We start from the raw sequence: 25,001 nt of genomic DNA, 5'->3' as shown, positions 1-25,001 counted from the left end.
ACCTCCTCCTTAAACCATAAATCTACACCCACTCTATTTGTCTTTCTTTTGCAAGGATTATGATGGGATAGCGGGTTCATGCTCAAGAGGGGCTAGGAGTGGGGTTCGCGACTAGGTTGGGGGGTTCACGGCGGGGAAATGGCTTGGGGTGGGGCTTTGTGGCAGGAAGGAGCGGTCGCAGCAAAAAAAGGAAAGAAGAAGAAGAAAGGGGTTAGGAAAGATTGGCTAGAGTTAGAAAGCGGCAATTTGAGGTGTGTTTAAAGCTTCCCTGTTATAAAACTTACATAAAGGGGCAACTTGTATTCAACTTTTTGGGAACAGGCTAATTTAGTAACTTTTTGGTTATTTGGCTAAAAAGGTAGGTAAAAAAAACTTGTATGTTTGGGATGACTTTTTGGTTAATTACGAAAAGATGTGCAAAAAGTAGAGAAAAAAAAGAATCTTTGACTTTTTGGTATGAGTTGTTAGCTTTTTAACTAATTTAGTAACTTTTTGACTAATTAGCTAAAAAAGTAAGTCCCCAAACGGGGCCTAAGTCTTTTAATCAATGATGTTAAACTAGAGAACAATTTTATGGTGATCTTGCTTCTTATCTACAGTTGTATTGATACAAACTTTATAGTCACTCATTATTCAACTTTCACAATTGATGGGATGATGTGCAAAGTAGATGAATAAAAAAGACCTCTAACCCAATGACTAATTTTTAACTAATATAAACAATTCAGTTAATTGTCTAGGGTTCACCAAACAGGTAGAGAAATTCAGTATAAGAAAGTAGTGTTATAGAAGATTATATATAGTAAAGTATTTGTGGGCAAGGAAGGTTAGTAGAGTATTTGTGGGTAAGGTAAGGAAGGTGACTTGCACGCATTATAAAATTGGGAGGTACAGTTGTGTATAGTCTGTCACTATGTTCTTAATTAAGTAGATGCTTGCATTAAATCTTTCTTAAATTATTAAATGAGAAAATTTATCATTTATTAAATAAAAGGTGAGAAATCAATTAGGTTACTTTAGCTAGCCACTTTCAATTCTTATCAAAGATAAAAATTGATTATTTATTAGCGATTTTTTTAACCAAATCAAATTTGATGAAATCATGTATACGATCCTACAATTTTAATAAATTGGGGTTTTGGATACACGACAATGATTTTAAAATAGGACTTTAAGCTTGAAATTTTGTTTTGAAAACATTTATTTACAAATTACCATGGGTTTAGGAAATAAGTTCAAAACAACCTAATTTTGGAAACTATGTTTGAAAAAAGAAGAAATCTACAATATGCAGTATTTTTTTTTAGATAGGGTACAATATGCACTATTAAAAAGGTGCAAATTGTAAAAAAGTTGTGATTTTTAGTTGTGAAAAATTATGAATATTTGAGGTATGTTATGTCACTTTGTGATAAAATTACGAATAGTAAATTTATGGTATATATCCTAAAGTTACTAATGATAAAATTATGATAGTCTGTAATTTTTATTATTACATTTTGTGGTAATAAAAGTTATGACATATTAAAATTTTTGTTATAAAGTTTTGTGAAAAAATTACAAAAAAAATACCATATATGCCTTTTTAGGGATGCATGTAATAACCTCCCTGTTTTACATATATGATTGCACTTTTTTCATAATCCTTGCATATTAGAGATGCTTGAAAAGGGTTTGATTGACTTAATGGTTCGTTGGTTCACATCTTTTTTGTTACTTGAAAAATAGCTACTTCATTTTAACTACTTTAATTTTGGATATACCTCCTTAACAAAATGAATGAATTTTGATGGCTGATATAATTTTTCATTACTTAAATTCCAAGTATTTCTTTTTTATTTCAAGGAATAAATCTTGATAACTAATGCAATATTGTTTGTGAAGCAAAGACTGTATTGGGATTGGTTTTTGCGTAAGAATTAATATTTTATTGTTTATATTAGATACTTAAGCAAAGTTGAAATATAAGTGGTTATTTGTTAATTCCATTGTTCAATTTCATTTGAATCTAGTTTCTGGAGTCCAGCTAAAAAAATTATGGGCAAATTATATCAATAATTATGCCTTGTATCAATTTAGTCCTTGATTTTCTCCTTGTATTTAGGATAGGGGTGCAACTCGAGTGGGTTCGGTCGAGTTGGAAGGTTGTCCAAGCCTAGCCCAAGTTGTACTGAGACCTGCCCAAGCCTGCCCAAGCCCGAATTGTAACCCAAGGTTGTCTGCCCAAACCCGAGTTGCCCGAATTGCCTGAGTTGTAAATGAATTTTAATTTTTTTTTTCTTTTGCAGCTACATTATTAAATTATTAAAATTTGACTATATTTACAAAATTTTTTATTTATAGAAAATTATTAATACCATCAAAATAAATAATTTATATAATGTAAGAGAGATGTCACTATAGTAGTCCTTACAATTTATGAGTGAAAATAAAAAGAAAAAAAGTAAGATTTTATGTTATTTATATATATAAAATATATTCAATATGATTTAATAATATAAATTACTTTAATATCATATAATGGCTAATAATCTATATGTATATTTAATATTTATATATATATATATATAATTCGGGCTTCGGGTTTTTGACGTCTTTGTCCAAGTCTGTCCAAATTTAATTCGGACTTCTAAATTTTTGCCCAAGCCCGTACCAAATTTGAAAATATTTTGTCCAAACCCTAAAAAAATTCGAGCTGGGCTCGGGTTGCTCGGGTTGAACCCGCCCAAGTTGCACCCCTAATTTAGGGAGATGTTACAATGTTCATCCTTAGAAAGGTGCATATAGTATGCTTTTTATAACTTTTTTACAAATTTTCATAACTTAAACCTAAAATGTCATAACTTTTTCACTACAAAAGTCATAACTTTTTTTCACTGAAATTTGACGTAACAAAATCTCAAAATGTCATAACAAAAATCACAAAATGTAATAACATTATTATTCCTAACTTTAGGATACACATCATAAATTCCCTATTTATAACTTTATTACAAAATGTCATAACACACATCACAAACAATCATAACGTTCATCATAAAAAAATCTTTACTTTTTTATAATGTGCATCATTTGAGAGGGTGCACATTGTAAATTTCTCCTTGTATTTAACCTTAAAATTTTAAATTTGTATCAATTAAGGACAACTAGAGATGGTTATCACTTTTTTTTTTTTATGGAAATTGATCATGTACATGACACATGACCATGCCTTAAGGGTAAAATTGTCAATTCATACACATTTCTTTCTTTCAACCAATTAGATTCACTTATTTTGATGTTTCAGTACACCGAACTACACCAAATCAATACTCCCTCATCCAAACCAGAAAGCATAGCTTCCTAATTAGATTCCCCATCCTCACTCGCTGCTCTCTTCCCTGCCCATTTTCCAAACTTCGCCTTTGCTCATTTCCCTAGAATACATCGCTGCCCCCATTTGTTCTTCCATTTTTTTGTTTCATTTGGAATTCTTCATTAATACAGACACAACATAGAAAATATTTTTATGGAATTCTCTATAAGGGTTGCTAAATGCCCTTACCTTTTTATTTTGGACCCCCTATTTTTTTATATTTTATTTTATTACAATTTTGTCCTCATCCTATCCTCCCAAGTCTAACCCTAACCCTAATCCCACTAGCACTTCCACTCCCATTGGCAGCCTTTGGCAACCAACCCACCTCTGTTATTTTTCTTATTTGGTGAGCCTCTTGCCGCCAACTATTGTTCACAGAACTATCAATGGCGGCAAAGGTTAGGGTTTTGGTGGCGGCAACGGAGAAGGAGCGACTGATTCGCGAACTCTCTTTCATGATCTTCATCTTCATCCTTTGGAACCTACTTTCTTTTCTCTCATTTGTGTGTGACTCTCTCTTTTTCTTCCCGTCGATTTCTCTCTCACCTTTACAGGTTGGTCAATTTCTTTTCATTCGATTACACAGAGCCAAACTTGTTGAATATGTTTGGTGCTCCACAATCGAGCATATGCCTTTTGTTCAATTGCTTAGTACCAAACATCAAGCTTTTGTTCCGAACTGGTTTTCTGAACAACAAGGAGAATGGTCGTGAAGGCAAAAAAAATGGGTTTTTCGAACTAGTCATCCATCATTCATCTCCAGCAAACATCAATGTGATTCTCTACAATAGAGGAATCACCCTTCGAACTTGGGCCCATTATACTTCCAATGTTGTTACATTCCTTGAAACATAGTTCGCATTTATCTAATACTTCGAGGAAGTAGACAGTTGCTTTATTGCTACTGTTGCCATTGTTTGAGCAGGTTGCCAGAGAGGGAAGGTCACCGGAATAGAAGGGGGACTGTCGAAGAAGGAAATGAGTAGTTGAACGTAGAAGGTGTAGGGGTGGGGTTCAAAGGGTGTATTAGAGATTATGGTAGATGTCTAAACAAAAATAAAGAGAGATGCAATTTTGGTGGTGTCGCATCACCCATGGGGTACACGTGCACGCTAAGTTCGGACCGTCGATTTATTTGATCTAATCTCACGAGTGCAATGTGAAACATAGATGAGAGTCCAAATCCGACAATTTTTTTATAGAAAATTCATTTTATTACAAAATCTTTGCCAGAAAATGGACTACATCACCAGATTTCAGAGTCGCCACCTAATATTTTAAAAAAATTAGAAAACCCGTGACTCATACCAAGGCCACTGTTCTTTATAACCAAAGATGCTTGGCTTGGAATCTTAGGTATAAGAAGGGAAAGTCATTAATTGAGCGCCCTCCCCCCCCCCCCCGGCTCACTCGATCAAAAGATTGGCATCTACTAAACCATGATATGAATTTTATAGACAATATATGTTCATATTCTGATTGTTTAATAAACCCTAAGATTTACTATGTGAAGCAAACAAGTATATATCATATCATTCATTTTGGAACAACTTGATTCCATATATTTTGAAAGAGTTTTGAAGATGTGCAACTCAAAAGAAATCGCTCTCACAAACATGAAATCAATATTATTTCTGTGTGAGTGATTTTCTGACCACATTGCCCACCTCAGTACTCAGCTGGAGAACACTGGCAGAATAGATGACACCTGGCTAACCTGTAACAGAAAGAGAAGATTCCGGCAGTGGTTCGTCCACCCGGGGGCACTCCGACGATCAAGTCAGTATATTTCTCAAAGATAATCAATAATGCTAAACTCAATGCTCAAAGCATAAAACTGTGTACCTTAGACCCACGGGGGTGCCTCTCTTTTATAGTTACCTCAATCCTAATCTCAATAGAAGCCTGACTTCTATGGATTCGTGTTCAGTACTAACTTTGGACTCTTTCAGAGATAAAGATAAACTCCCTAAGAGCTTTATCATTATCTTGGCTAAGTCTCCTCTTTATTCTAGGACTCTTGTCCCTTATCCGCTTATCTCGGACTCCGATATCTTCGGAGATAACCTCAGTTTAACCGAGTTCACCTCGACGTCATGACCCTGACATGTGGCACCTCGGCTGACACATCGGCGTCACCTTGCCACGTGTCGGTACTCAAAAATATATCCCCACAACTGTCCCCTAGGTTTTATTATCTCGGCATCCTGAGGTGATGGAACCTATATCATTCATTTCTTTCAGTACGTTAGTTCACAGTATTTCAGCCGAGATCATTATATTGGCCGACATGCCTTCGTTAAAAAACAAGAATTCCAAATGAGCGCCTTCATGCGTATGAGCTGTCAAACATAACTTTTCAACCGTTTCGTTCACGCGTTTCATTCTTATTGGATCGTGCTTATGGCGCGCCAAAAAATCGTCTTGTCTGCGTGCGCCGTCTGACGTACTTGTTGCTCTAGGTGCATTTAATTTCCTTTTGCAACCGTTTCAAATTTTTTTTTTTTTGACAAAAACTTGTTTTCCCTTTTTCATCTTCTTCACTTTTACATCAATTCATTTGCTCTTTCTCTCTCTAGCCTTTGAATACGCCATTGTTTCAGACCTCAAGCTCTGCAACTGCCTTCATTCTTCCTTCTTGTGAAGCTTTCTGCCGTTCTGCTACTTCTGTAACCATTGACTGACTTCGGTAATTCTTATACCGGCCTCTTTTCTTCGGTGAGTTTACTGTTCCATTCGTTTTCAATTTCTTGATGTTTTCCATTACTTGCCACCACTACTGCATTTGTTTAGACTTTTTAATTTGTGAATCATATACCTGAATGTGTTTTTCCCACAATTTTGCCCTTGCCCATATCTTGAACACACACACTGTTTCACCACTTTTTTGTATTTTTGCCACTGTTTATGGCCCTATACCTCTTGTATTCTTTATGTTCTTGATAAACCATCTCTGTTCTTGTTTCTGAAACTCGTTCTTGTTTCTGTTTTCCAGATTCATTCCTTCAATCTTTATCTTTATAGCTTTAGGTTTGGGATTTGTCTGTAAAACCCACAATTTAGGACAAAACTGAAACATCCCTTACAAATTTCTGCACCAGCTCAAACCTAGGTTTTTTGCCGAGGTCCCAATAACCATATTTGAAACATCTTCTTACTGAAATCCAATACCTTTAGTTATCCCGATATAATGGGTATATGGAAACATCGGGTAGACACCCCCTCTAAGCTAGAATTTTTTAGGCAAGAGTTTGAAATCCCAGCCGATGTCAATTTGAGGTTGGCTGGGGATGATGACTCCATCATGCCTACTGATCACTCCATGCCCTTCCCTGTAGTTGCCTTTATTGAGTGTGGACTTCGGTTTCCACTTGACCCTTTTTTCCGTAATATCCTTCACTTCTATAAGTTGAACCCAATGCAACTCGCCATCAATTCTTACCGAGTTATTGCTGGTACCATAGCTTTAGTCAAACAAGAGAATACCAAGATTACGCTTGCCGATTTCCAGTACTGTTATACCATGTGTCGCCGTAGAAAAGACACGGACTATGTCTATCACCTTAAGCCGAGATCCACCGAATATAAGATCGTAGCCGACCTCCTAGACTCCAATAAGGGAGCTGGAGATGATTACTTCATTGTCTCGGGCAATTGGGAGTTTCAGCCAAATGACGACCTCCATCTTTATCCCTTAAGCTGAACTGTTTTGGGGGAAGAAGCTGGTAAGGGCCACCCTTCATCAGTTTTCTTATTTTCTTGCATAAAGTTTTCAATATTCTGTTCTAATGTCTGTGTTGTTCTATCTTTGCAGTTCTTCTTCAGCCTCCAAAGAACTTTCGCCAATCCTTCTTCCTCAATAAAGATTTGAAAAAGCTACTGAACCTTCCAGTCCATAAACGGAAGGCGTCTTTGCTTCTCAACTTTATCCCAACCTATAAGTCAGCCTTGCCCGACGTCCCTAAGAGGAAGAAGAAAAGCCTCTCTTCACCTTCTGCCACAACTCCACAGACTGCGTCCACATCTCGGACAGATCAAGGGTTAACTTCTGATCCAGTTGATCAGCCATCAACCTCGGCTCCATACTTGATTCCAATATCACAGCGCTGCCGCCGACGCCGAACAGTTTCTACTGCCGAGATGGGTCACCCTAAACCTATTGCAAAATATCTCTTAGCTAGTATCCCTTCCGATGTTGATGCACAACCAATACAAACCCTGCCTCCATCGAAGCCGAAAAGAATAAAAAAGGCTCAGCCCAAGGCTAAAGTTACTCAAATTGAGTCTAAGGATGCTCTGTCAATCTCCAAGTTGGCTAAGAGTGAAAAATCTCAACCTTCTGCTGGGAAGAGGCGCTCTGAAGCCCAACCATCCGAATCGCCCAAATCAAAAAAGCCGAGGTCATCTTCTGCAACAACCTCAGGGTCTAAGAAGCCTGCTGCCCCCTGGGCCCCCGAAATTACTTTGAAGGATAAACCAGTCATGGCAAATAATAGTGCCGAGGATATTAATGTCAGCGTTACGCTCAGTACTGCTCTGCTGCTACCAGGCGATCTGGAGCGAAACGCCGGGTTCAGCGAGTACGAGAACTATGCCTTGATGCTTTAGCATTCTATCCAAGTAAGTGTCTTTCATCCGGCACTTTTTTCCTTCTTTTTCATACTTAGAAATTTTCTAATAACTTTTGTTTTGTTTACTTTCAGGCCATTCAGCATGCTCATTCCTTTTCAATTCAGTCTTTTGAAAACCAGGAGAAGTTGGTCAAGATGAAGAGGGAGTTCTCTTCTCTTCAAAAGACCAATAAAGGCTTATAGTCAAACATGAAGAAGATGGAAGACCAAGCTGAGGCCGCCATCAAAGCCCAAACTGATGCCGAAGAAAAGGTTGAATCTGCCGAGGCCATCAGAAAGGTCTCTGAAGCCCAAAGAAAAGAGGCCGAGGAGAAGATGATCCAAGCAGAAAAAGAGCTTCAAGAAGCCTTGGCTACCAAAGAGGTTGAAATTAAGGACACTGACGAAAAGGCATACGCTAAAGGCATGGCCGATGTCACAGAGGCTTATGAACTTCAAGTGAAGTAGGCATGCAACAAGGGTTTCACCCTTGGTTGGATGTCTCTTCTAAAGAAGCTTAATGTCCCCGAGGACTTGCCCTTCAAAAATGCCGACCTCATTTCTCTTCCATTCCCTCCAGCCCCAACTCCAACTCCTGCTCAGTCTGGTTATGAATCTGATTCTGAGGATGAGGCCGAGGAGGAAGTTTTGGTAAGGAAGTTCAAAGATGCTGTTGGGGCCAAGTCTCCTCCTCAGAATGAACAAGTCCTGGACTTGACTCAAGATGAGGAGGATGATGAGGTTCGCAAAGATGCTGCTTCCGAGAAGACATCAGCCGATGTCACCATTGCCGAGAAGAGTCTTGAGGAAACTTTGCAAGAAATTGATGCCGAGCTTGCGGTAGAAAAGGCGGCCGAGGTGGCTTCTCAACAGCCTTCCGAGGTCCAAACCGAGCCTGTTGCCGATGTTGAGGAGTCTTAATTTCCATGTCTTTTCCAAGTGTTTAAACAATGATTTCGGTTTAACCTAACTTGTAAATTGTCCACAAATTTCAACAAGTGTTAAACAATGATTTCGGTTTAACTTAACTTGTAAATTGTCCACAAATTTCAACAAGTGTTAAACATATTCTTCTTCTTTCTGCCTCCTAATGTGAACCTGAGTTCCACTTGGGTTCTCATTATGCATGTATTCTAGAGACAATGTCAAGTATCTTGGAAAGAGAACTGAATATTTATTTATTTACTTCGGCAAATGGCAAAGGAACAAAGAAATTCTAATGATAGAAAAATTTCAAATTACAAGTGTTCCAAGGTCTTGGCAACTCTTTGCCCTCATTATCTTCAAGCTGATATGCCCCATTAACCAGTACAGAGATGATTCTGTAGGGTCCTTCCCAATTTGGACCAAGCTTGCCCTCTCTAGGATCCTTCTTATTGCCGACGACTTTCCTCAGGACTAGGTCGCCGACTTGAAACTCTCTTAGATTGACCTTCTTGTTATAAGCTTTTGCAAGTTGCTGCTGGTATGCTGCAAGCTGGATTACAGTTTTCTTTCTTCTTTCTTCTAAAAGATCCAGATCTCGGGCTAAGAGTACATCATTAGTCCCGTTTTCTACTCCCTGGGTTTTGATTCCTGGGATGCCGATCTCCAGCAGAATGACTACTTCTGTGCCATAAGCCATGGCAAAGGGGGATTCTCCTGTTGATCTTCTCGGCGTAGTCCGATATGCCCAGAGTACATTGGGCAATTCATCTACCCACTTGCCTTTTGCTGCCTGCAGCCTCTTCTTTATTCCATCCAAAATTACTTTGTTGGATGCTTCAGCTTGTCTATTGCTTTGTGGAAAGCTTGGGGTTGAAAAGTAGTTCTTGATCTTGAACTTTGCACAGAAGTTCTTGATTAGCTTGCTGTCAAATTGAGTTCCATTGTCTGCAACAATTACTCTCGGAATCCCAAATCTGGTGATGATATTTCTCCATATGAAGTTCTTGACATCCACATCTCGGATCTTGGCAAGAGGTTCTGCTTCTATCCATTTTGTGAAGTAATCTGTTGCTACCAGCAAGTACTTTCTTTGTCTAGTTGCTTGGGGTAATTGCCCAACGAGATCCATGCCCCATTGGGCAAATGGCCAAGGACTAGATACAGGGTTCAGGTCAGCAGCTGGCTGGTGTATCAAAGGTGCAAACCTTTGGCATTGTTCACACTTCTTCACGTAGGCTTCGGCATCTGTTTGCATGTAAGGCCACCAATACCCCTGGGTAATGGCCCTGTGAGCTAGTGATCTGCCCCCAGCGTGGCTTCCACAAATTCCTTCATGGATTTCGTATAAAAAATCTTCAACCTGCAAAGGGTGTACGCACCTTAAAAGGGGTCCAGTGAAGGATCTTCTGTAGAGGTGTCCTCTGTTGTTAGACTGAATCTTGCCGACTTCAATCTGATCTTGTGTGCCTCCTTGCGGTCGTCTGGCAGCTTTCCTTCCTTTAGGAACGCAACAATTGTGTCCACCCAACTTGGTCCCATGTTTACACACATTGCTTCATGCTCCGTGGTTACTGGTTCAATGCTCGGGCCCGACAGGTATTCAATCATTATTGTCCTTACTTTTCCAGGTTGTACTGCGCTAGCTAGGTTGGCCAACGCATCGGCGTGGCTGTTATCATCTCGGTTTACCTGAAGTAGTCGGCAGTTCTGAAACAAGGCTGACAATCTGATGACTTCCTTTGCGTAGGCCGACATTCGTTCATCTCGGGCTGCAAACTCACCTGTTGTCTGGTTAACTATTAATTGTGAATCACAAAAAACTATTACCTCATCTGCTTGCACGGTTGCTGCCAACTTCAGTCCTGCAATGAGTGCTTCATACTCTACTTCATTATTTGAGGCCTTGAACCCTAAACGAATTGACTATTCTAGTACCTGTCCATCTGGGGATATTAATACTACTCCTGCCCCCGCTCCTTGTCGGTTTGAACTCCTATCAACAAATAGTCGAAATGAGTCGCCAATGTAAATGCTGCAGGGTCTGAGTTTGTCCTCTTTCCTTTGTTCTTTTGCCTTTGGCTGTGCTTCTCTTTGCTTAGTTGGACATCGTTCATCCTGGCTCAACGGAGCCCGATGTTCGATGGATTTTGGTGTGAACTCGGCCACGAAGTCGGCCAGAACCTGGCCTTTGATTGCTGTCCTTGGCCTATACTCCAGGTCATACTAGCCTAGGGTGACTGCCCATTTAGCTATTCTTCCTGTCAGGTCTCCTTGTTGTAGTAAGGACTTCAAGGGGTGTTCTGTTAGCACTACAATTTTATGGGCCTGGAAGTAATGGTTCAACTTCTTTGAAGCCATTACTAAAGCTAGTGCCAATTTCTCTAAGGGTAGATACCTCGTTTCTGCATCGGCTAGGGTTTTGCTTACATAGTAAACAGCCCTTTGCTCCCCTTTTTCTTCTCAGATTAGTACTGCACTTATCGCATGTTCTAAAACGGCTAAGTACAGAAACAGCTCCTCCCTAGATTCTGGATTTGAAAGAACTGGAGCTGTGGTCAAGTACTTCTTCAGGTCGGCCAAAGCGGTTTCGCATTCTTCTGTCCACAAGAAGTTTGTGGCTTTCTTCACCAAGTTGAAGAAAGGTCTGCACTTATCTGAGCTTCTGCTGATGAATCTGTTTAGGGCTGCGGCCCTTCCAGTTAGCATCTGCACCTGTTTTGCCGACGTCGGGCTCTTCAACTCTAGGATGGCCTTGATTTGATCTGGGCTGGCCTCGATGCCCCTTCTAGTCACCAGGTATCCTAAAAACTTACCAGATCCAACTCCAAATGCACACTTCGATGCATTAAGTCAGAGCCGATATGTTTTAAGGATTTCAAAGACTATTTTTAGATCGGCAAGATGACCCTCAAGCTCCTTGGTCTTAACGACCATGTCGTCGATGTAGACTTCTACTGTTCGACCAATCAGGTGTTTGAACATTTTAGTTACCAGCTTTTGGTAAGTTGCTCTTGCGTTTTTCAACCCGAAAGGCATTACTCTGTAACAGTACAGGCCTTTTGGGGTGATGAATGCGGTCTTCTCTTCGTCTAGGGGGTACATGGCTATCTGGTGGTACCCCCTGTAGGCATCTAGGAAGCTCATTCTTACATGCCCTGAAGTGGCATCTACTAGTTGGTCAATCTTGGGTAGAGGAAAGCTGTCTTAGGGGCAGGCTTTGTTGAGGTTGGTAAAGTCCACGCAGACCCTCCATTTACCGTTTTTCTTCTTTACCACCACTGTATTGGATAGCCACGTTGGGTAGTGTACTTCTGTAATGGCCCTGGCCTCCAGAAGGCTGTCTACTTCTTCCTCTACTGCTTCGACGTGCATCAACGTCGGTCTTCTGGCTCGTTGAATTACAGGTTTGGTCGACCTGCCAACATTCAGTTTGTGGCAAGTGACCTCGGGGTCAATGCCAGGCATTTCGTAAGGTGTCCAAGCGAACACCTCAATATTTGCTCTCAAAAAAGTTTCCAACTCTTTTTCCTCTTCTTCGGCTAAGCCCGAGCCGAGAAGAAAGAAGTGTTCTTCATCCCCATCCTGGACGAGGATTTTCTTCAGTGCCTCTTCGCTCTTCTCGGCTGGCTCCTTGCCGACGTCTTCTAGGACTTCCATGTCCTCATCTTCAATTTCTGCCTTCTCTAGCTCTCGTACGCTGCAGGTAGATTTCATTGCTGCCATGGAGCAATTCTTCGCCTGCAGTTGATCGCCTCTGACTTCCTCTATCCTATGCTCTGTTGGGAATCGCAATAATTGATGCAATGTTAAGGGAACTGCCCTCATTGCATGCAACCATGGCCTTCCCAAGATGAAGTTGTAAGGGGAGGGTGTATCGATGATGGTGAATTCTGTCTTGATCTTCCTGGTGCCAGCCTGCACCTCCAAGCTTACTGTTCCCAGTGGCCATGTCGGCGTTCCATTGAACCCGACCATTGGGCCATTGGATTGTTCCATATCATCTGGGTGAAGGCCAAGCTCCTTGTAACATCGGACGTACATGATGTCGCAAGAGCTGCCTTGATCAATCAGGATGCGTTTCACTTGGCACTCCCCAACCTGGAGGGATACTACCAAGGCATCATTATGCGGATGCTGGACCATCTCTAGGTCGGCTTCAGTAAAGGTTATCATTGGTCCCTAGTACTCTTCTGCCCGATGTCTTTTCTCCTCGACTTGGTAGATATGTTGCAGGTGCTTCACTTTCTGGGCCTCTCCTCAGATTTCGTTTTCGTTGACCTTCGAGTGGATTACGTTGATTACCCGAGGTCCTCCTGCTTGCAGTTGCTGTGCTGGGAGAGGTGGGGCTGCTGGTGCCTAAGGCAACCTTGCCCGTTCTTCCCTTGTCCTGGTCTCATTGACAAAGTCTCACAGATGTCCTTGTCTCACTAGGTCTTCCAAATATGTTTTCAAGGCTTTACAACTCTAAGTTGTATGCCCATCTTCATTGTGGTAGGCGGAATGTCTGCCAATGTTTCTTTCCATGAACTCTCCTTGAGTTCTCTCTGGCATTCTAAAATAGGGTTAGTTCTGAATTTGATCCAGGACTTTGGAAATTGGGATTCGAAACATAGTTGTTACTGCTTGTGTGGGTCTCAGTTCTGCCTCTTGCCTGCTCGTTTCATTGTTACCTCGGCCTCGCTTCGGCGAGCCATTTCCTTTCTCTTGTTTTATCTCCCTTGTTCCTGACGTGTCTTCTTCGGCTCTGGCATATTTCTCGATTCTCGCCATGAGCTCCTCCATACTTTTTGGCAATGTCTTTGCCAAAGACTTTCGTTGTGGACAGTTGTCTTTCAAGCCGTTCTTGAAAGATACGACTGCCACCTCTTGATTACATTCGGGTATTCGATTGAATACCTTATAGTATCTTTTTGCATAGGCCCTAAGGCCTTCATCCTTGCTGATCTTTAGAGCCATTAATGCGTCCACCCTTAATGGCTGCAGCTTGTTTGTCACAAACCTGGCCACAAACATCTCGGCCAGGCCTTCCCAAGTCTTCACGCTTCCCTTCGGTAGTTTGTGGAACCAATCTGATGTAATCTCCCTGAAGGATGAAGAGAACACTTTGCAGAGCAACGGCTCGTTCCCACTATACAATGCCATTGAATTCAGATATAGTCCAACGTGGAAGTTCGGGTCTGACTTACCATCGTATATTTGAAACCTCGGCATACTGAATTGCTTTGGTGCCTCAAATCTGTCTAATTCCACCGAGAATGGTGTCCTCGGCTTATCTAGAGAGGTTACCTCGGCTTCGGCATTCTGTTGCTTCCTCTTGAGGTAATCTTTTAAGTCTTCTTTGCTTCGTCCAGGAGCTCGGCTATCTTTCGACTTTAGTCTTTTCGATATACTACTCTCGACCTCGTGGTGAGCCCTTTTCGATCCTTCTCCATGAGTTGTGTCGAAGCACAGTGACTGCCCCTGAACATGCCGATGTCCTTTGGGGTCTACCTCCTTTGTGCGATGCGTCCTCCGTGATCCTTCTCTTCTTGATTCTCTTTGTCCATCCTCCCTAGAAGGTCGGTGAGAGTATCTCTCATTTCTGTTGTGCTGAGGGGCTACGGGGATTGTTTTCTGTCCTCCCTTCTGGGTATTGGCTGCTGGAATCGGTGTGTCCTGCAGCGGGAATGGTGGCTGCATGACGTTATTTTGCATCATGAAATTGACGACCGACTGCAGGTCTACCAATTTGTTTGCCATCTCTTTTACCTCTTCGTCCCTCCGTAGGCCCCTATCATTCCAAATTTGGAGGTCGTCCTCGTTGTAATACCTGTTTTGATCAGGTTTCTTTGGCGCGTCGCCAGTCTGGCCGACGTCTTTTACTCTATGAGTTTGTTCATGAGTTTCTGTGTTCGACCTTTCTCCTTCGCCATCAAGGTCAATAGGTTTCCCACTCCCAGTAGGAGTGTCGTCCCTAATCTTTTCCTTCTGTCCGTTACTGGCCATCTATTCTACTTTCGTTCCCACAGACGGCGCCAAATTATGTGAGTGATTTTCTGACCACACTGCCCACCTCAGTACTCAGCTGGAGAACACTGGCAGAATAGATGACACCTGGCTAACCTGTAACAGAAAGAGAAGATTCCGGTGGTGGTTCATCCACCCGGGGGCACTCCGACGATCAAGTCAGTATATTTCTCAAAAATAATCAATAATGCTAAACTCAATGCTCAAAGCATAAAATTACATACCTTAGACCCACGGGGGTGCCTCTCTTTTATAGTTACCTCAATCCTAATCTCAATAGAAGCCTGACTTCTATGGATTCGTGTTCAGTACTTACTTTGGACTCCTTCAGAGATAAAGATAAACTCCCTAAGTGCTTTATCATTATCTTGGCTAAGTCTCCTCTTTATTCTAGGACTCTTGTCCCTTATCCGCTTATCTCGGACTCCGATATCTTCGGAGATAACCTCGGCTTAACCGAGTTCACCTCGGTGTCATGACCCTGACACGTGGCACCTCGGCTGACACGTCGGCGTCACCTTGCCACGTGTCGGTACTCAAAAATATATCCCCACAATTTCAAATTAAATGACACAACCTTTATCTACTAGCATTCATAAAGATATATCACATAAGCAAGTAGTCACATGGTGGAATGTTTGACATAATAAGAAAAGCACATACAAACGAGATGTTGAAATATAAAAACTCACATATTTACTAACGTACCACGAATAGTTATAAAACAAAGTTAGGACATATGCATGATTTTATATACAAAATCCTAATGCAATACATATATAAAATGTAACTAGAGATTCGGCTACTAAAATATGACATGTGAATCATCTCAAAAGCATGAGGTAGCGCACATAATCACATAATAATTGATATAAACCACAGATGCAACTGAGCCGAAACTAAATGCATGAAATATGGATGCAAAATATGGATATGATGAAAAACAAAATATGATGCATATTTACAAATAAGAAAAGTAAGTAAAAGAATGTGATAGAAAGAAGCGGGGCGGGGGATTATTACAACACTTTAATTACAATACCAAATAAAAGGCATGGGGTTTGAAAATTATTAACAAATCAAATATAGTAATAATAACAATATAATAATAATATAACAATATAACATAGACAAATATAATAAACATAATAATAGTAGTAGTAGTAATAATAATAATAATAATAATAATAATAATAATAATAATATAATAAATACATACACATATTTGAGAGCAGTGTGCGTGGTGGTTTCATCCATCACTGCACGAAAAATATATATTGTTATTATGGTATAATAATAATAATAATAATAATAATAATAATATACAACATAATATAATTAATATATTATTATATTATTTATATTAAAAATAAAGAAACTGCATATTTAAAACAATAAAGAAAATATAAGAAAATAAATAAGAAAATTGTAAAAACTCACATTTGGAGGGAATGATAAATTTCTTGATTTATCAAACTTTCTTCTTTACACCCTCACGATTATGAAGTATGCTTTGAGATCTCAACAAGAAGTTGCAAGTTTAAGCTTCGATGGAATTTTTGGATGGTATATATCAGTAGATGAAAGATTTAAGATTTGTTGAAACAAAAATTCTTTTTTCAAAATTTTCTCTTCTCAAGACTTGTGAAATTTTAATTTTTCAAAATTTTATCTCTTTTTGAAATAAAATTTTCTCTATTTTTTCTCCTTTCTTTTTTGAAACAAAATTTTCTTTCTCAAAATTTTCTCTCTTTTTTTTTTTCTCTTTTTTTTTTTTTTTTTTTCTTTTAAACAACAAAATGAGGTGGTATTTGTAGGATTTTTGGATCACTAAAACACATGGCTAGCCATGTGATATTTCCAAAAACACATGGCGTGCCATATGGTATCTCAAAATCATGTTGCTTGCCATGTGGTGTGAGAGCTAATTTTTTTCAAAACTGTTAAATTTTTTGAAAAAAGAAAAAATTTAGAAAAATATTTTTGAATAGGTCTAAACTAATTTGGCTAAAACGGGTGTAAAGTTGGAATTAAAGCTTAAACTTGACTTTTTTGTTGCGAAATTCGTAAAGTAGCACATTCTAATTTTTGTCATTGGGTGTTCGGAAGAAAGCGTCCAAATCTTAAGGTTAGTCAAAATGAGGTGTCTACAGGTGGTTAAGGGGTCAAAGAAGTGGGGGGTCCAAGGTAGAAATGTAAGGACATTTAGCAGCCCTCTTCTCTATTACTATTTTGCTTCTTATCTTCCATTCCTATTATATTTTTATATTTATTTTTTGTTTTACACATAGATTGAAGAAATTTAGCAGCAGGATGGTCATTCAAGATTTACGAACTTTGCCCCCTAGTTGTTTGATAAAATGTTTGTAAGAGGTTTATAAATTTCTTCTGTTTGTTTCATGTTTTGCAAAGGTCTACAGCATAGCGATTGTGTTGTTTGATGTTGGGTGAGGTAAACGGGTGGTGAGAAGTGTTGTTTAGTGGTTGTGGGTGACAGTAGAGTGTTGTGAAATGATGGTAGAATGGTGGAAAGGTGCCGTGAAATGGCAGTGGGTAGTATGGGTGTTGCGGAATGGTAGTGTGGTGGTGGATGATGCTGTTTTTATGGTGGTGGGATGTTGAGTAAATTAGGTCCATAGTGATTTTATGTTGGAGACAAATGTGGAAAAAGAGGGAGGAGAGAGAAAGAACGGTGAAAAATCCATTTTGCCCTTGAGACATGGTAATATGTCATGCACATGATCAATTTCTGCCAAAAAATGTAACAATCCTCATTGATTGTTCTTAATTGACACAAATTTAAAAATTTAAGGTCAAATGTGTTATAATTAGAAAGTCAATGACCAAATTGATTTAAAGGTCAAATGTGTTATAATTAGAAAGTCAATGACCAAATTGACAAAAGGTGCACATTTCAAGGACTACTGATGTAATTTGCTCAAAAATTATTATTATTATTTTTTAATTTTTTTGTCTTATGAGTTTTTAATTTTTTATAATTAAATTCCCTATCCCTCTCTTGTCGTCGCCTTTACGCGCTTTTCTGTCACCACTTTGCAATCATCTTTTGTAGCCTCCTCACTTCATTGCCTTTACGATTGCCCTCTCAGCCTAGTCGTCCCTCTCCAATTTCTTTCCCTACCACCATCTCCTATTCAGCCACCATTGTAGTCGTCTACAACCCCCCCACTTTTGCTACCCCATCACCATCACAACTTCCACCATTGCAACCAACCACCTCCACTACCCCACTTCTATTGCAACCCCTACTCCTACGACTAAACCACCTCTGCAATCCCCATATCCCCTATAACCTTTACTACGTAGAGAGAGATAGAACTATTTGAAGAAGAAAAAGAAGAAGAGTGGATTGGTAGTTGTCGTAGCCGTTGCTATTCCAAACACTAGATCTAACTTCCCAACTAGAAATCTAAATTCAGAAGGAGGGGAAAAAAGATGAAGAAAGATAGAGTATTTCCAGAAACAGTATACTATATAAATTCTAGTTATAAATTATCAATAAATATCAATACATGGTTTAGATTCATTCTATATATGAACCTAGTTAAAAATTATTAATAAATATTAATACGTGGTTTAGATTCATTCTAATATGAACCCACAGTATACACTTTCAATTTTTATCACACATTCTCATTCTTGACACAAATTTTTAATCTTTCAGAAAGTAGTACTGTAATTTCATATATGTGAGGGGTGTTAGTAAAACAAAAATGTTAGAAATCCACATTCATAAAACACTAATGTTACATTTCACCAATTTTGGACCCTTAATTAATACTAATTCCTAATGACATGATAAACACTAATTGGATTATATTTTAATAGAGTTCTCAAGCAATATAATTTATGACACATCACTAAAAATTAATTTGGTGATCCAAAACATTTGTCCTCAAAAAAAATTATGAAAATCTCAAACATTTTCTAGTATAATTTATCATAAAAAAAATATAAAACATTACTAGTGAGATCACATGGATTAAATTAATTACATATTCAAGAGAAACAAAAAGGTCCCTATGCAAATTACTAGTACAAAATAATAGATTTGCCCTTTTTCTTGATTTCCCACTTTTTAGCAATGTTCTTTTTCATTAACAATTGTCACAAGATTCTCGATCTGATCTAAACCGCACATCACTCCCATTAACTAATCAACGGGTAAGATCAATTCTCACAGTCACACACATTCTCTGTCTCTCTCTCTTTCTCTCTCGATTTGGTGCGAGCTCATTGTCAATTCTTCTCTTGTTATTAGATCCCAAAACCAGAAACGAGTCCACAGAGAGACAGAGAGAGGAGGAGAGAGAGAGCATATCTGGATCTAGATCATCATCATCTTCTTCTTGTGTGGCTCTGGTAAATGCGACCATGACGGTTCGACGAACTCCTCTCGCAAGTCATGTATGGTTTTCGGTGTCTCTTCTTCTCTTCTTCATCCATGCTCACTCCTTCTACCTCCCCGGTGTTGCTCCCGAAGATTTTCACAAGGCAAGTCTTTCTACCCATATCTCTATGTATATCTATATATATGTATATGCAATTGTGTAAGTATGTATGTTATGGATTATTTGGTTTGACCTAACAGTTACTTGGTGATTATGTTTCTTAATAGCGTTTTGGTCTTAGATCTGGCTCACTTGTCCCCTTTTCGGTTCTAGGAAATCGATTTTGACCGTATTTATTTTTCTTAATGGCGTTTTTGTGGCTCTGAAATTGATGATTTCTGTGAATCTCGCTAATTGTGGGTCTTCGTCGAGTAATTTTTGTATGCAGATAGGGTTTATGCCTTGTGGTACGTTTATGTTGGGGTGTTTGGGGAATAGAATAGGAGGCATATGCATTTGTGATTTGTGATTGGTGGGAAGGTACCCTATTCGTATACAAAATCTTCTTTGTGTTTATGATATGATTGTTTACATAAAACTCACATGTTGCATATATCCAAAACCGCAAATAAAGACTGGTATGGGTGTTTTGATGGTTGGTTGATTCTCAAATTTCATCTTTTAATTTGAAGGAAGGTGTGTGTGTGTGTGTGTGTGTCTGTGTCTGTGTCTGTGTCTGTGTCTTACTTACTGGAAAAAGATGATGGCCATGTTTGATTTGGTTTTCGGAAACTTGTTTTAGAAAAATTTTCCTGAAAAACTAAAAACTAAGTTGGTGAAAGGAATAAAAAAAATCAAAAACTCTCATCATTTTTACGTAATTTTATTTTTTGAGAGGTCAGAACTAATTTTAAAAAATTTAAAAATATGTTTTTGAAATTTATGTTTATCAAATTAATTTCCATTTTTCAAAAAAATTTCTAAATTTTTTTCCTCAAAAACAAATCAGACAAGGCCGGCATCTTTTTAATTGTAGGGGAAATATTAGATTAAGTGTTTGAATGTTGGCTCCAAATGTTGATTCATGCGGGGTATAATGCCTGCAGATGTAATTACTTAAATGGTAAATTACACTGGCAGTCCCTATATTTTGCTTCTTGTGTTATTTTGATTCATACACTTTTATTTGACTCAATTTTGACCATTAATTTTAGATTTTGTGTAATTTTGGTCCAATTGATAACATCGTTAAGGTTTTTGACGAAAAATAATCACTGGGTTGGTTGAAATTAACTTACTGGGCTGACCGAGTTTCCAATTTTGTCCTAAAAGCATGACACATCTACTATGTGCGCATTTTCCATAAAAGAAATTGCTAATAATTGTAATCAATTGAACCAAATTAAGACAAAGTTATAAATTCATGGATAAAAATGAGCCAATTGAAATTACAAGGACCAAAGTGACAAAAGCACCGAAATATAGGGACCATTGGTGTAATTTACCCTTACTTAAATGTTTTGTGTTGAGCTTTCACTATGTGAGGTTTGGTATGCTGTTAACATGCCAAATTATGGCTGGCGGGAAGGACACAAGTGATTGATTCTACAAATTTTGATGTACTATTAACCAATGTGGAAGGTTCATGACTTAAAATTCTGAAATTTAGTTATAAGTTTCATAAATATTGAAGCTATCCCGGTGGCTGGCTGCATAAGCTATAGTCTTAATTCTTTCTGCTGTCTGATATATGGTGGTCTAATGGTTATTTATAATTTTTCCCCATTCAACTCACTTTTCTTAGTTTTATTTTAATATGAATGTGAAATAGAGAAGCCTTTGAAAGACCACTTCACATCCAAAAAGCCCAGGAATTTTCTCTATAAAAACAAGTGGGCTCTCTCCCACTTTGTCACATGATCTCACAAATTAAAATCTCACAAGAGCTAGTTTATGCATGGGTTGTTTTAGTAGATGAAAACCGACATTATCTCTATCATGTTGAAGGTTAAAAGTTCAAATTTCTCTATATATTTCTATAGCTGCATTAGAGACATCGGCCTCTCTACTAACAGTAAGAGCAAAAGGAAATGTTAAATATCTGCAAACAATTAATAGGACTGGGAAAAGGTATGAAATAAATAATATATATATATATATATATGTATGTGCATCTTCTTTTCTTCTTGACTTTATCAGGCCAATAACTTCTGTTCAAGGGTTGAGTAAGTTTTATGTATATTTGTTACAGGGGGATCCTTTGACGGTTAAAGTGAACAAACTGACTTCTATAAAGACGCAGCTTCCGTACTCATTCTATTCTCTTCCTTACTGCAAGCCAGAGAAAATAGTTGATAGTGCAGAAAATCTCGGTGAAGTTCTTCGTGGTGACCGTATTGAAAACTCTCCTTATGTGGTCAGCTAATGATTTTGGTTGTCCTTACATGCCTTTCTTTTAGTGCATATTGTTGAAATGTCTTACCAAAGTTGTTTTTTGCAGTTCAACATGCGAGAACCTCAAATGTGCAATGTTGTCTGTCGCGTAACACTTAATGCGAAAACTGCAAAGGAATTTAAGGAAAAGATAGATGATGAATATCGGGTGAACATGTGAGGCACCTTCTTAAGCGAATCCCAAATATGAATTTAATGGCATAATGCTTTCAGTTTTTGCAAAATTTATTTCTCATCTGTGTTGCATTTCGCAGGATTTTGGATAACCTTCCTCTGGTTGTTCCAATACGAAGGCTGGATCAGGAATCTGTCATTGTGTATCAACATGGCTTTCATGTAGGTCTAAAAGGACTATATGCTGGAGTAAGTACCAAACAAATCACCATTTTTTCTTTAATTTGCTGCAAATATTTTAGACTTTGGTTAAATGTCTAAGCCAGGAATTCTAATAATTTCTTCTTAACATTATTGTTTTCAGACCAAGGAGGAAAAGTATTTCATCCATAACCACTTATCATTCACGGTGAAGTTTCACAAGGACCCACTTACAGAATCCTCAAGGATTGTAGGATTTGAAGTTAAACCATTCAGGTACTTCATGAATTCCTCCTGTGTTCATTTCATTAGGTGCTGATATCTTCTGTAGGGGTTACTTGTATCCAGGTTATAATATTGGTTTATTTTGGTGCAATTAGTATCAAACATGAATATGAAGGTCAATGGAGTGACAAGACTCGTTTAACAACCTGTGATCCCCATGCAAAACGTACAGTTACCAACTCAGATACTCCTCAAGAGGTTGATGATAAGAAGGAAATTATCTTCACATATGATGTTGAGTATCAAGTAAGCTCCTATATCTTGCACTCATAATGAAAAAATAAATTCACAGATAATATTTTAATTTTATGTTAGTTCCAATAATATTCTGTTGTGCCTGTCTTGCCTGTTCCACAATGCAGGAGAGCGATGTGAAGTGGGCATATAGATGGGATACCTATCTTCTGATGGCTGATGACCAAATTCACTGGTTTTCAATTGTCAATTCATTGATGATTGTTCTTTTTCTCTCGGGCATGGTGGCCATGATCATGCTACGGACACTGTATCGCGATATATCCAAGTACAATCAATTGGAAACCCAGGAAGAAGCCCAAGAAGAGACGGGATGGAAACTGGTTCACGGAGATGTTTTCAGACCACCTACAAAATCAGATCTCCTCTGTGTTTACGTTGGAACAGGTGTTCAGTTTTTTGGAATGATACTTGTCACCATGATCTTTGCTGTCCTTGGATTTCTTTCTCCTTCAAATAGAGGTGGTTTGATGACAGCCATGCTTCTGCTGTGGGTCTTCATGGGTGTTTTCGCTGGATACTCTTCTGCTCGGCTCTACAAGGTGTTTAAAGGAACCGAATGGAAGAAGATCTCTCTCAGAACAGCTTTGATGTTCCCTGCAACAAACTTTGCCATCTTCTTTGTCTTAAATGCTCTAATTTGGGGTCAGAAATCGTCAGGGGCTGTACCATTTGGAACCATGTTTGTACTGGTTGTTTTATGGTTCGGAATCTCTGTTCCTCTTGTTTTTGTGGGTGGTTATGTCGGTTTTAGGAAGCCAGCACTGGAAGATCCTGTGAAAACCAACAAAATTCCGAGGCAGATACCCGAACAGGCCTGGTACATGAACCCGGTCTTCTCTGTCCTTATTGGTGGTATACTCCCATTTGGAGCTGTGTTTATCGAGCTCTTTTTCATCCTTACCTCGATTTGGTTACAGCAATTCTATTACATTTTTGGTTTCCTCTTCATTGTCTTCATCATCCTACTCATCACTTGTGCCGAGATCACAATTGTGCTATGCTATTTCCAACTGTGCAGTGAGGACTACCTTTGGTGGTGGAGGTCATACCTTACTTCTGGATCCTCAGCGCTCTACCTCTTCCTTTACGCTGCCTTCTATTTCTTCACAAAGCTCGAGATTACAAAGCCAGTTTCTGGGGTCATGTACTTTGGTTACATGCTGATTGTGTCCTACGCGTTCTTTGTGCTCACTGGTACAATCGGTTTCTATGCATGTTTCTGGTTTACGAGGCTCATCTACTCGTCAGTGAAGATTGATTGAGCGATACAACCTGAATATCATTGGTTGATTTGCATCATCTTGACGAATCATCTATCACCTTGTGTTGATCGCGGGAATGCAAGGATGAATGCAAGGATATTCGATACCCCAGAGTTACCTGTGGATTTCAGTTTTAAATCTTATATCATAGAAATTATTTTTTCTTTTTTCTTTTTTTTTTTAAATTTTATTTTCTCGTAGTTTATATTTTTGGTTTATTTACTGTTTTTCTTTTTTCTTTGCCAGTTGTCATGTATTGAGACATTTTGAGAGGATGGTGAAGCAATTTCCCTGTCCTCTATGACTGCATACTTTAGAAATGATCAAAGGAATTCTTGTATTATCAAAGTGTTAGTGTTTGTATTACATTTTTATTTTTTTTTTGGTATTGCTTTTAAGTTAGTTTGTTCATCATATTTATTAAGGGTAATTCTATTTCGGCACTCTATAAACTTTCAATACACACTACTAATGGTGTTTGCATATGAATTTTTGAGCACAAATCATATATTCAGATATAAATTTATGAACATAAAAGTAATTGTTCAGATATAAATAATTAAATAAAATGAATATTTAAATAATTTATTTTTATTCATAATTTAAATCTAATATTTGATATTTATTTAGAAATTTATAGTGGAATATTCGTGGTGTGATGTGAGAGTTCGCAGGAATTTCTCATTTATTAATAAATCTATTGATTGAGGAATTGACCATTTTATCCTTGGCTCCGTTAAATTCATAATATTTATTTCTTGTGTGGTTCAAGTATTCCGTTGTAACCCAAGGGATTGTGGCATTGTGGTAAGGTCTTAGGGTTTAAGCTCTAAGGTTACAAGTTTAATTTCCTCTTTGGGCCAATCTCCTAGGCGAAGCACTGTTGGTAAGGAGGTTAGACCTCAAGGATGCCTAATCAGCTACTTGGTGTGGGTTTAATGCTTTCCCGCTGTGCGAGTCCTGACTTAATCGAAACTTGCCTTGGGAGGTCGGGACAAGCTTTCAGGTTATAATCTCTTACTCGGAACGGACAACAGGACACCCTGGTGATCTCCTCATGGGGCGCTGCCTTGGACCTGCGGGAGGGTGGGAGGATTACCCTGTAACAAAAAAAAAAAAAAGTATTCCGTTGCTGTTTTATTTTATATTGCTATTTTATTATTATATCATTTTT

The 25,001-nt window shown here is 38.5% G+C and overlaps 1 protein-coding gene across 1 annotated transcript; it reads left to right on the top strand.

The window, feature by feature from the left end:
* Positions 1–18,979: 18,979 nt before the first annotated feature.
* Positions 18,980–24,175, top strand: LOC114258162 (transmembrane 9 superfamily member 10). The gene is made up of 7 exons (XM_028198051.2): positions 18,980–19,416; positions 21,505–21,669; positions 21,754–21,863; positions 21,962–22,070; positions 22,186–22,298; positions 22,403–22,553; positions 22,670–24,175. Exons 1-7 carry the CDS (start codon positions 19,297–19,299, stop codon positions 23,825–23,827), a joined length of 1,926 nt encoding a protein of 641 aa, XP_028053852.2. The 5' UTR covers positions 18,980–19,296; the 3' UTR covers positions 23,828–24,175.
* Positions 24,176–25,001: the final 826 nt, after the last annotated feature.

This window comes from Camellia sinensis, chromosome 4, assembly GCF_055761805.1.
Source record: "Camellia sinensis isolate YWXY chromosome 4, ASM5576180v1, whole genome shotgun sequence".
NCBI classification, from domain to species: domain Eukaryota; kingdom Viridiplantae; phylum Streptophyta; class Magnoliopsida; order Ericales; family Theaceae; genus Camellia; species Camellia sinensis.
This window is presented reverse-complemented; position numbering and strand designations above follow the sequence as displayed.

What these genes read in the sequence shown, in the direction of transcription:
- LOC114258162 (XM_028198051.2), top strand. Translation starts at nt 19,297, where the DNA reads ATGACGGTTCGACGAACTCCTCTCGCAAGTCATGTATGGTTTTCGGTG. An exon ending in TTGAAAACTCTCCTTATGTG is followed by an intron (nt 21,670 to 21,753) that starts GTCAGCTAATGA and finishes TGTTTTTTGCAG; the next exon opens with TTCAACATGCGAGAACCTCA. An exon ending in GATGAATATCGGGTGAACAT is followed by an intron (nt 21,864 to 21,961) that starts GTGAGGCACCTT and finishes TGCATTTCGCAG; the next exon opens with GATTTTGGATAACCTTCCTC.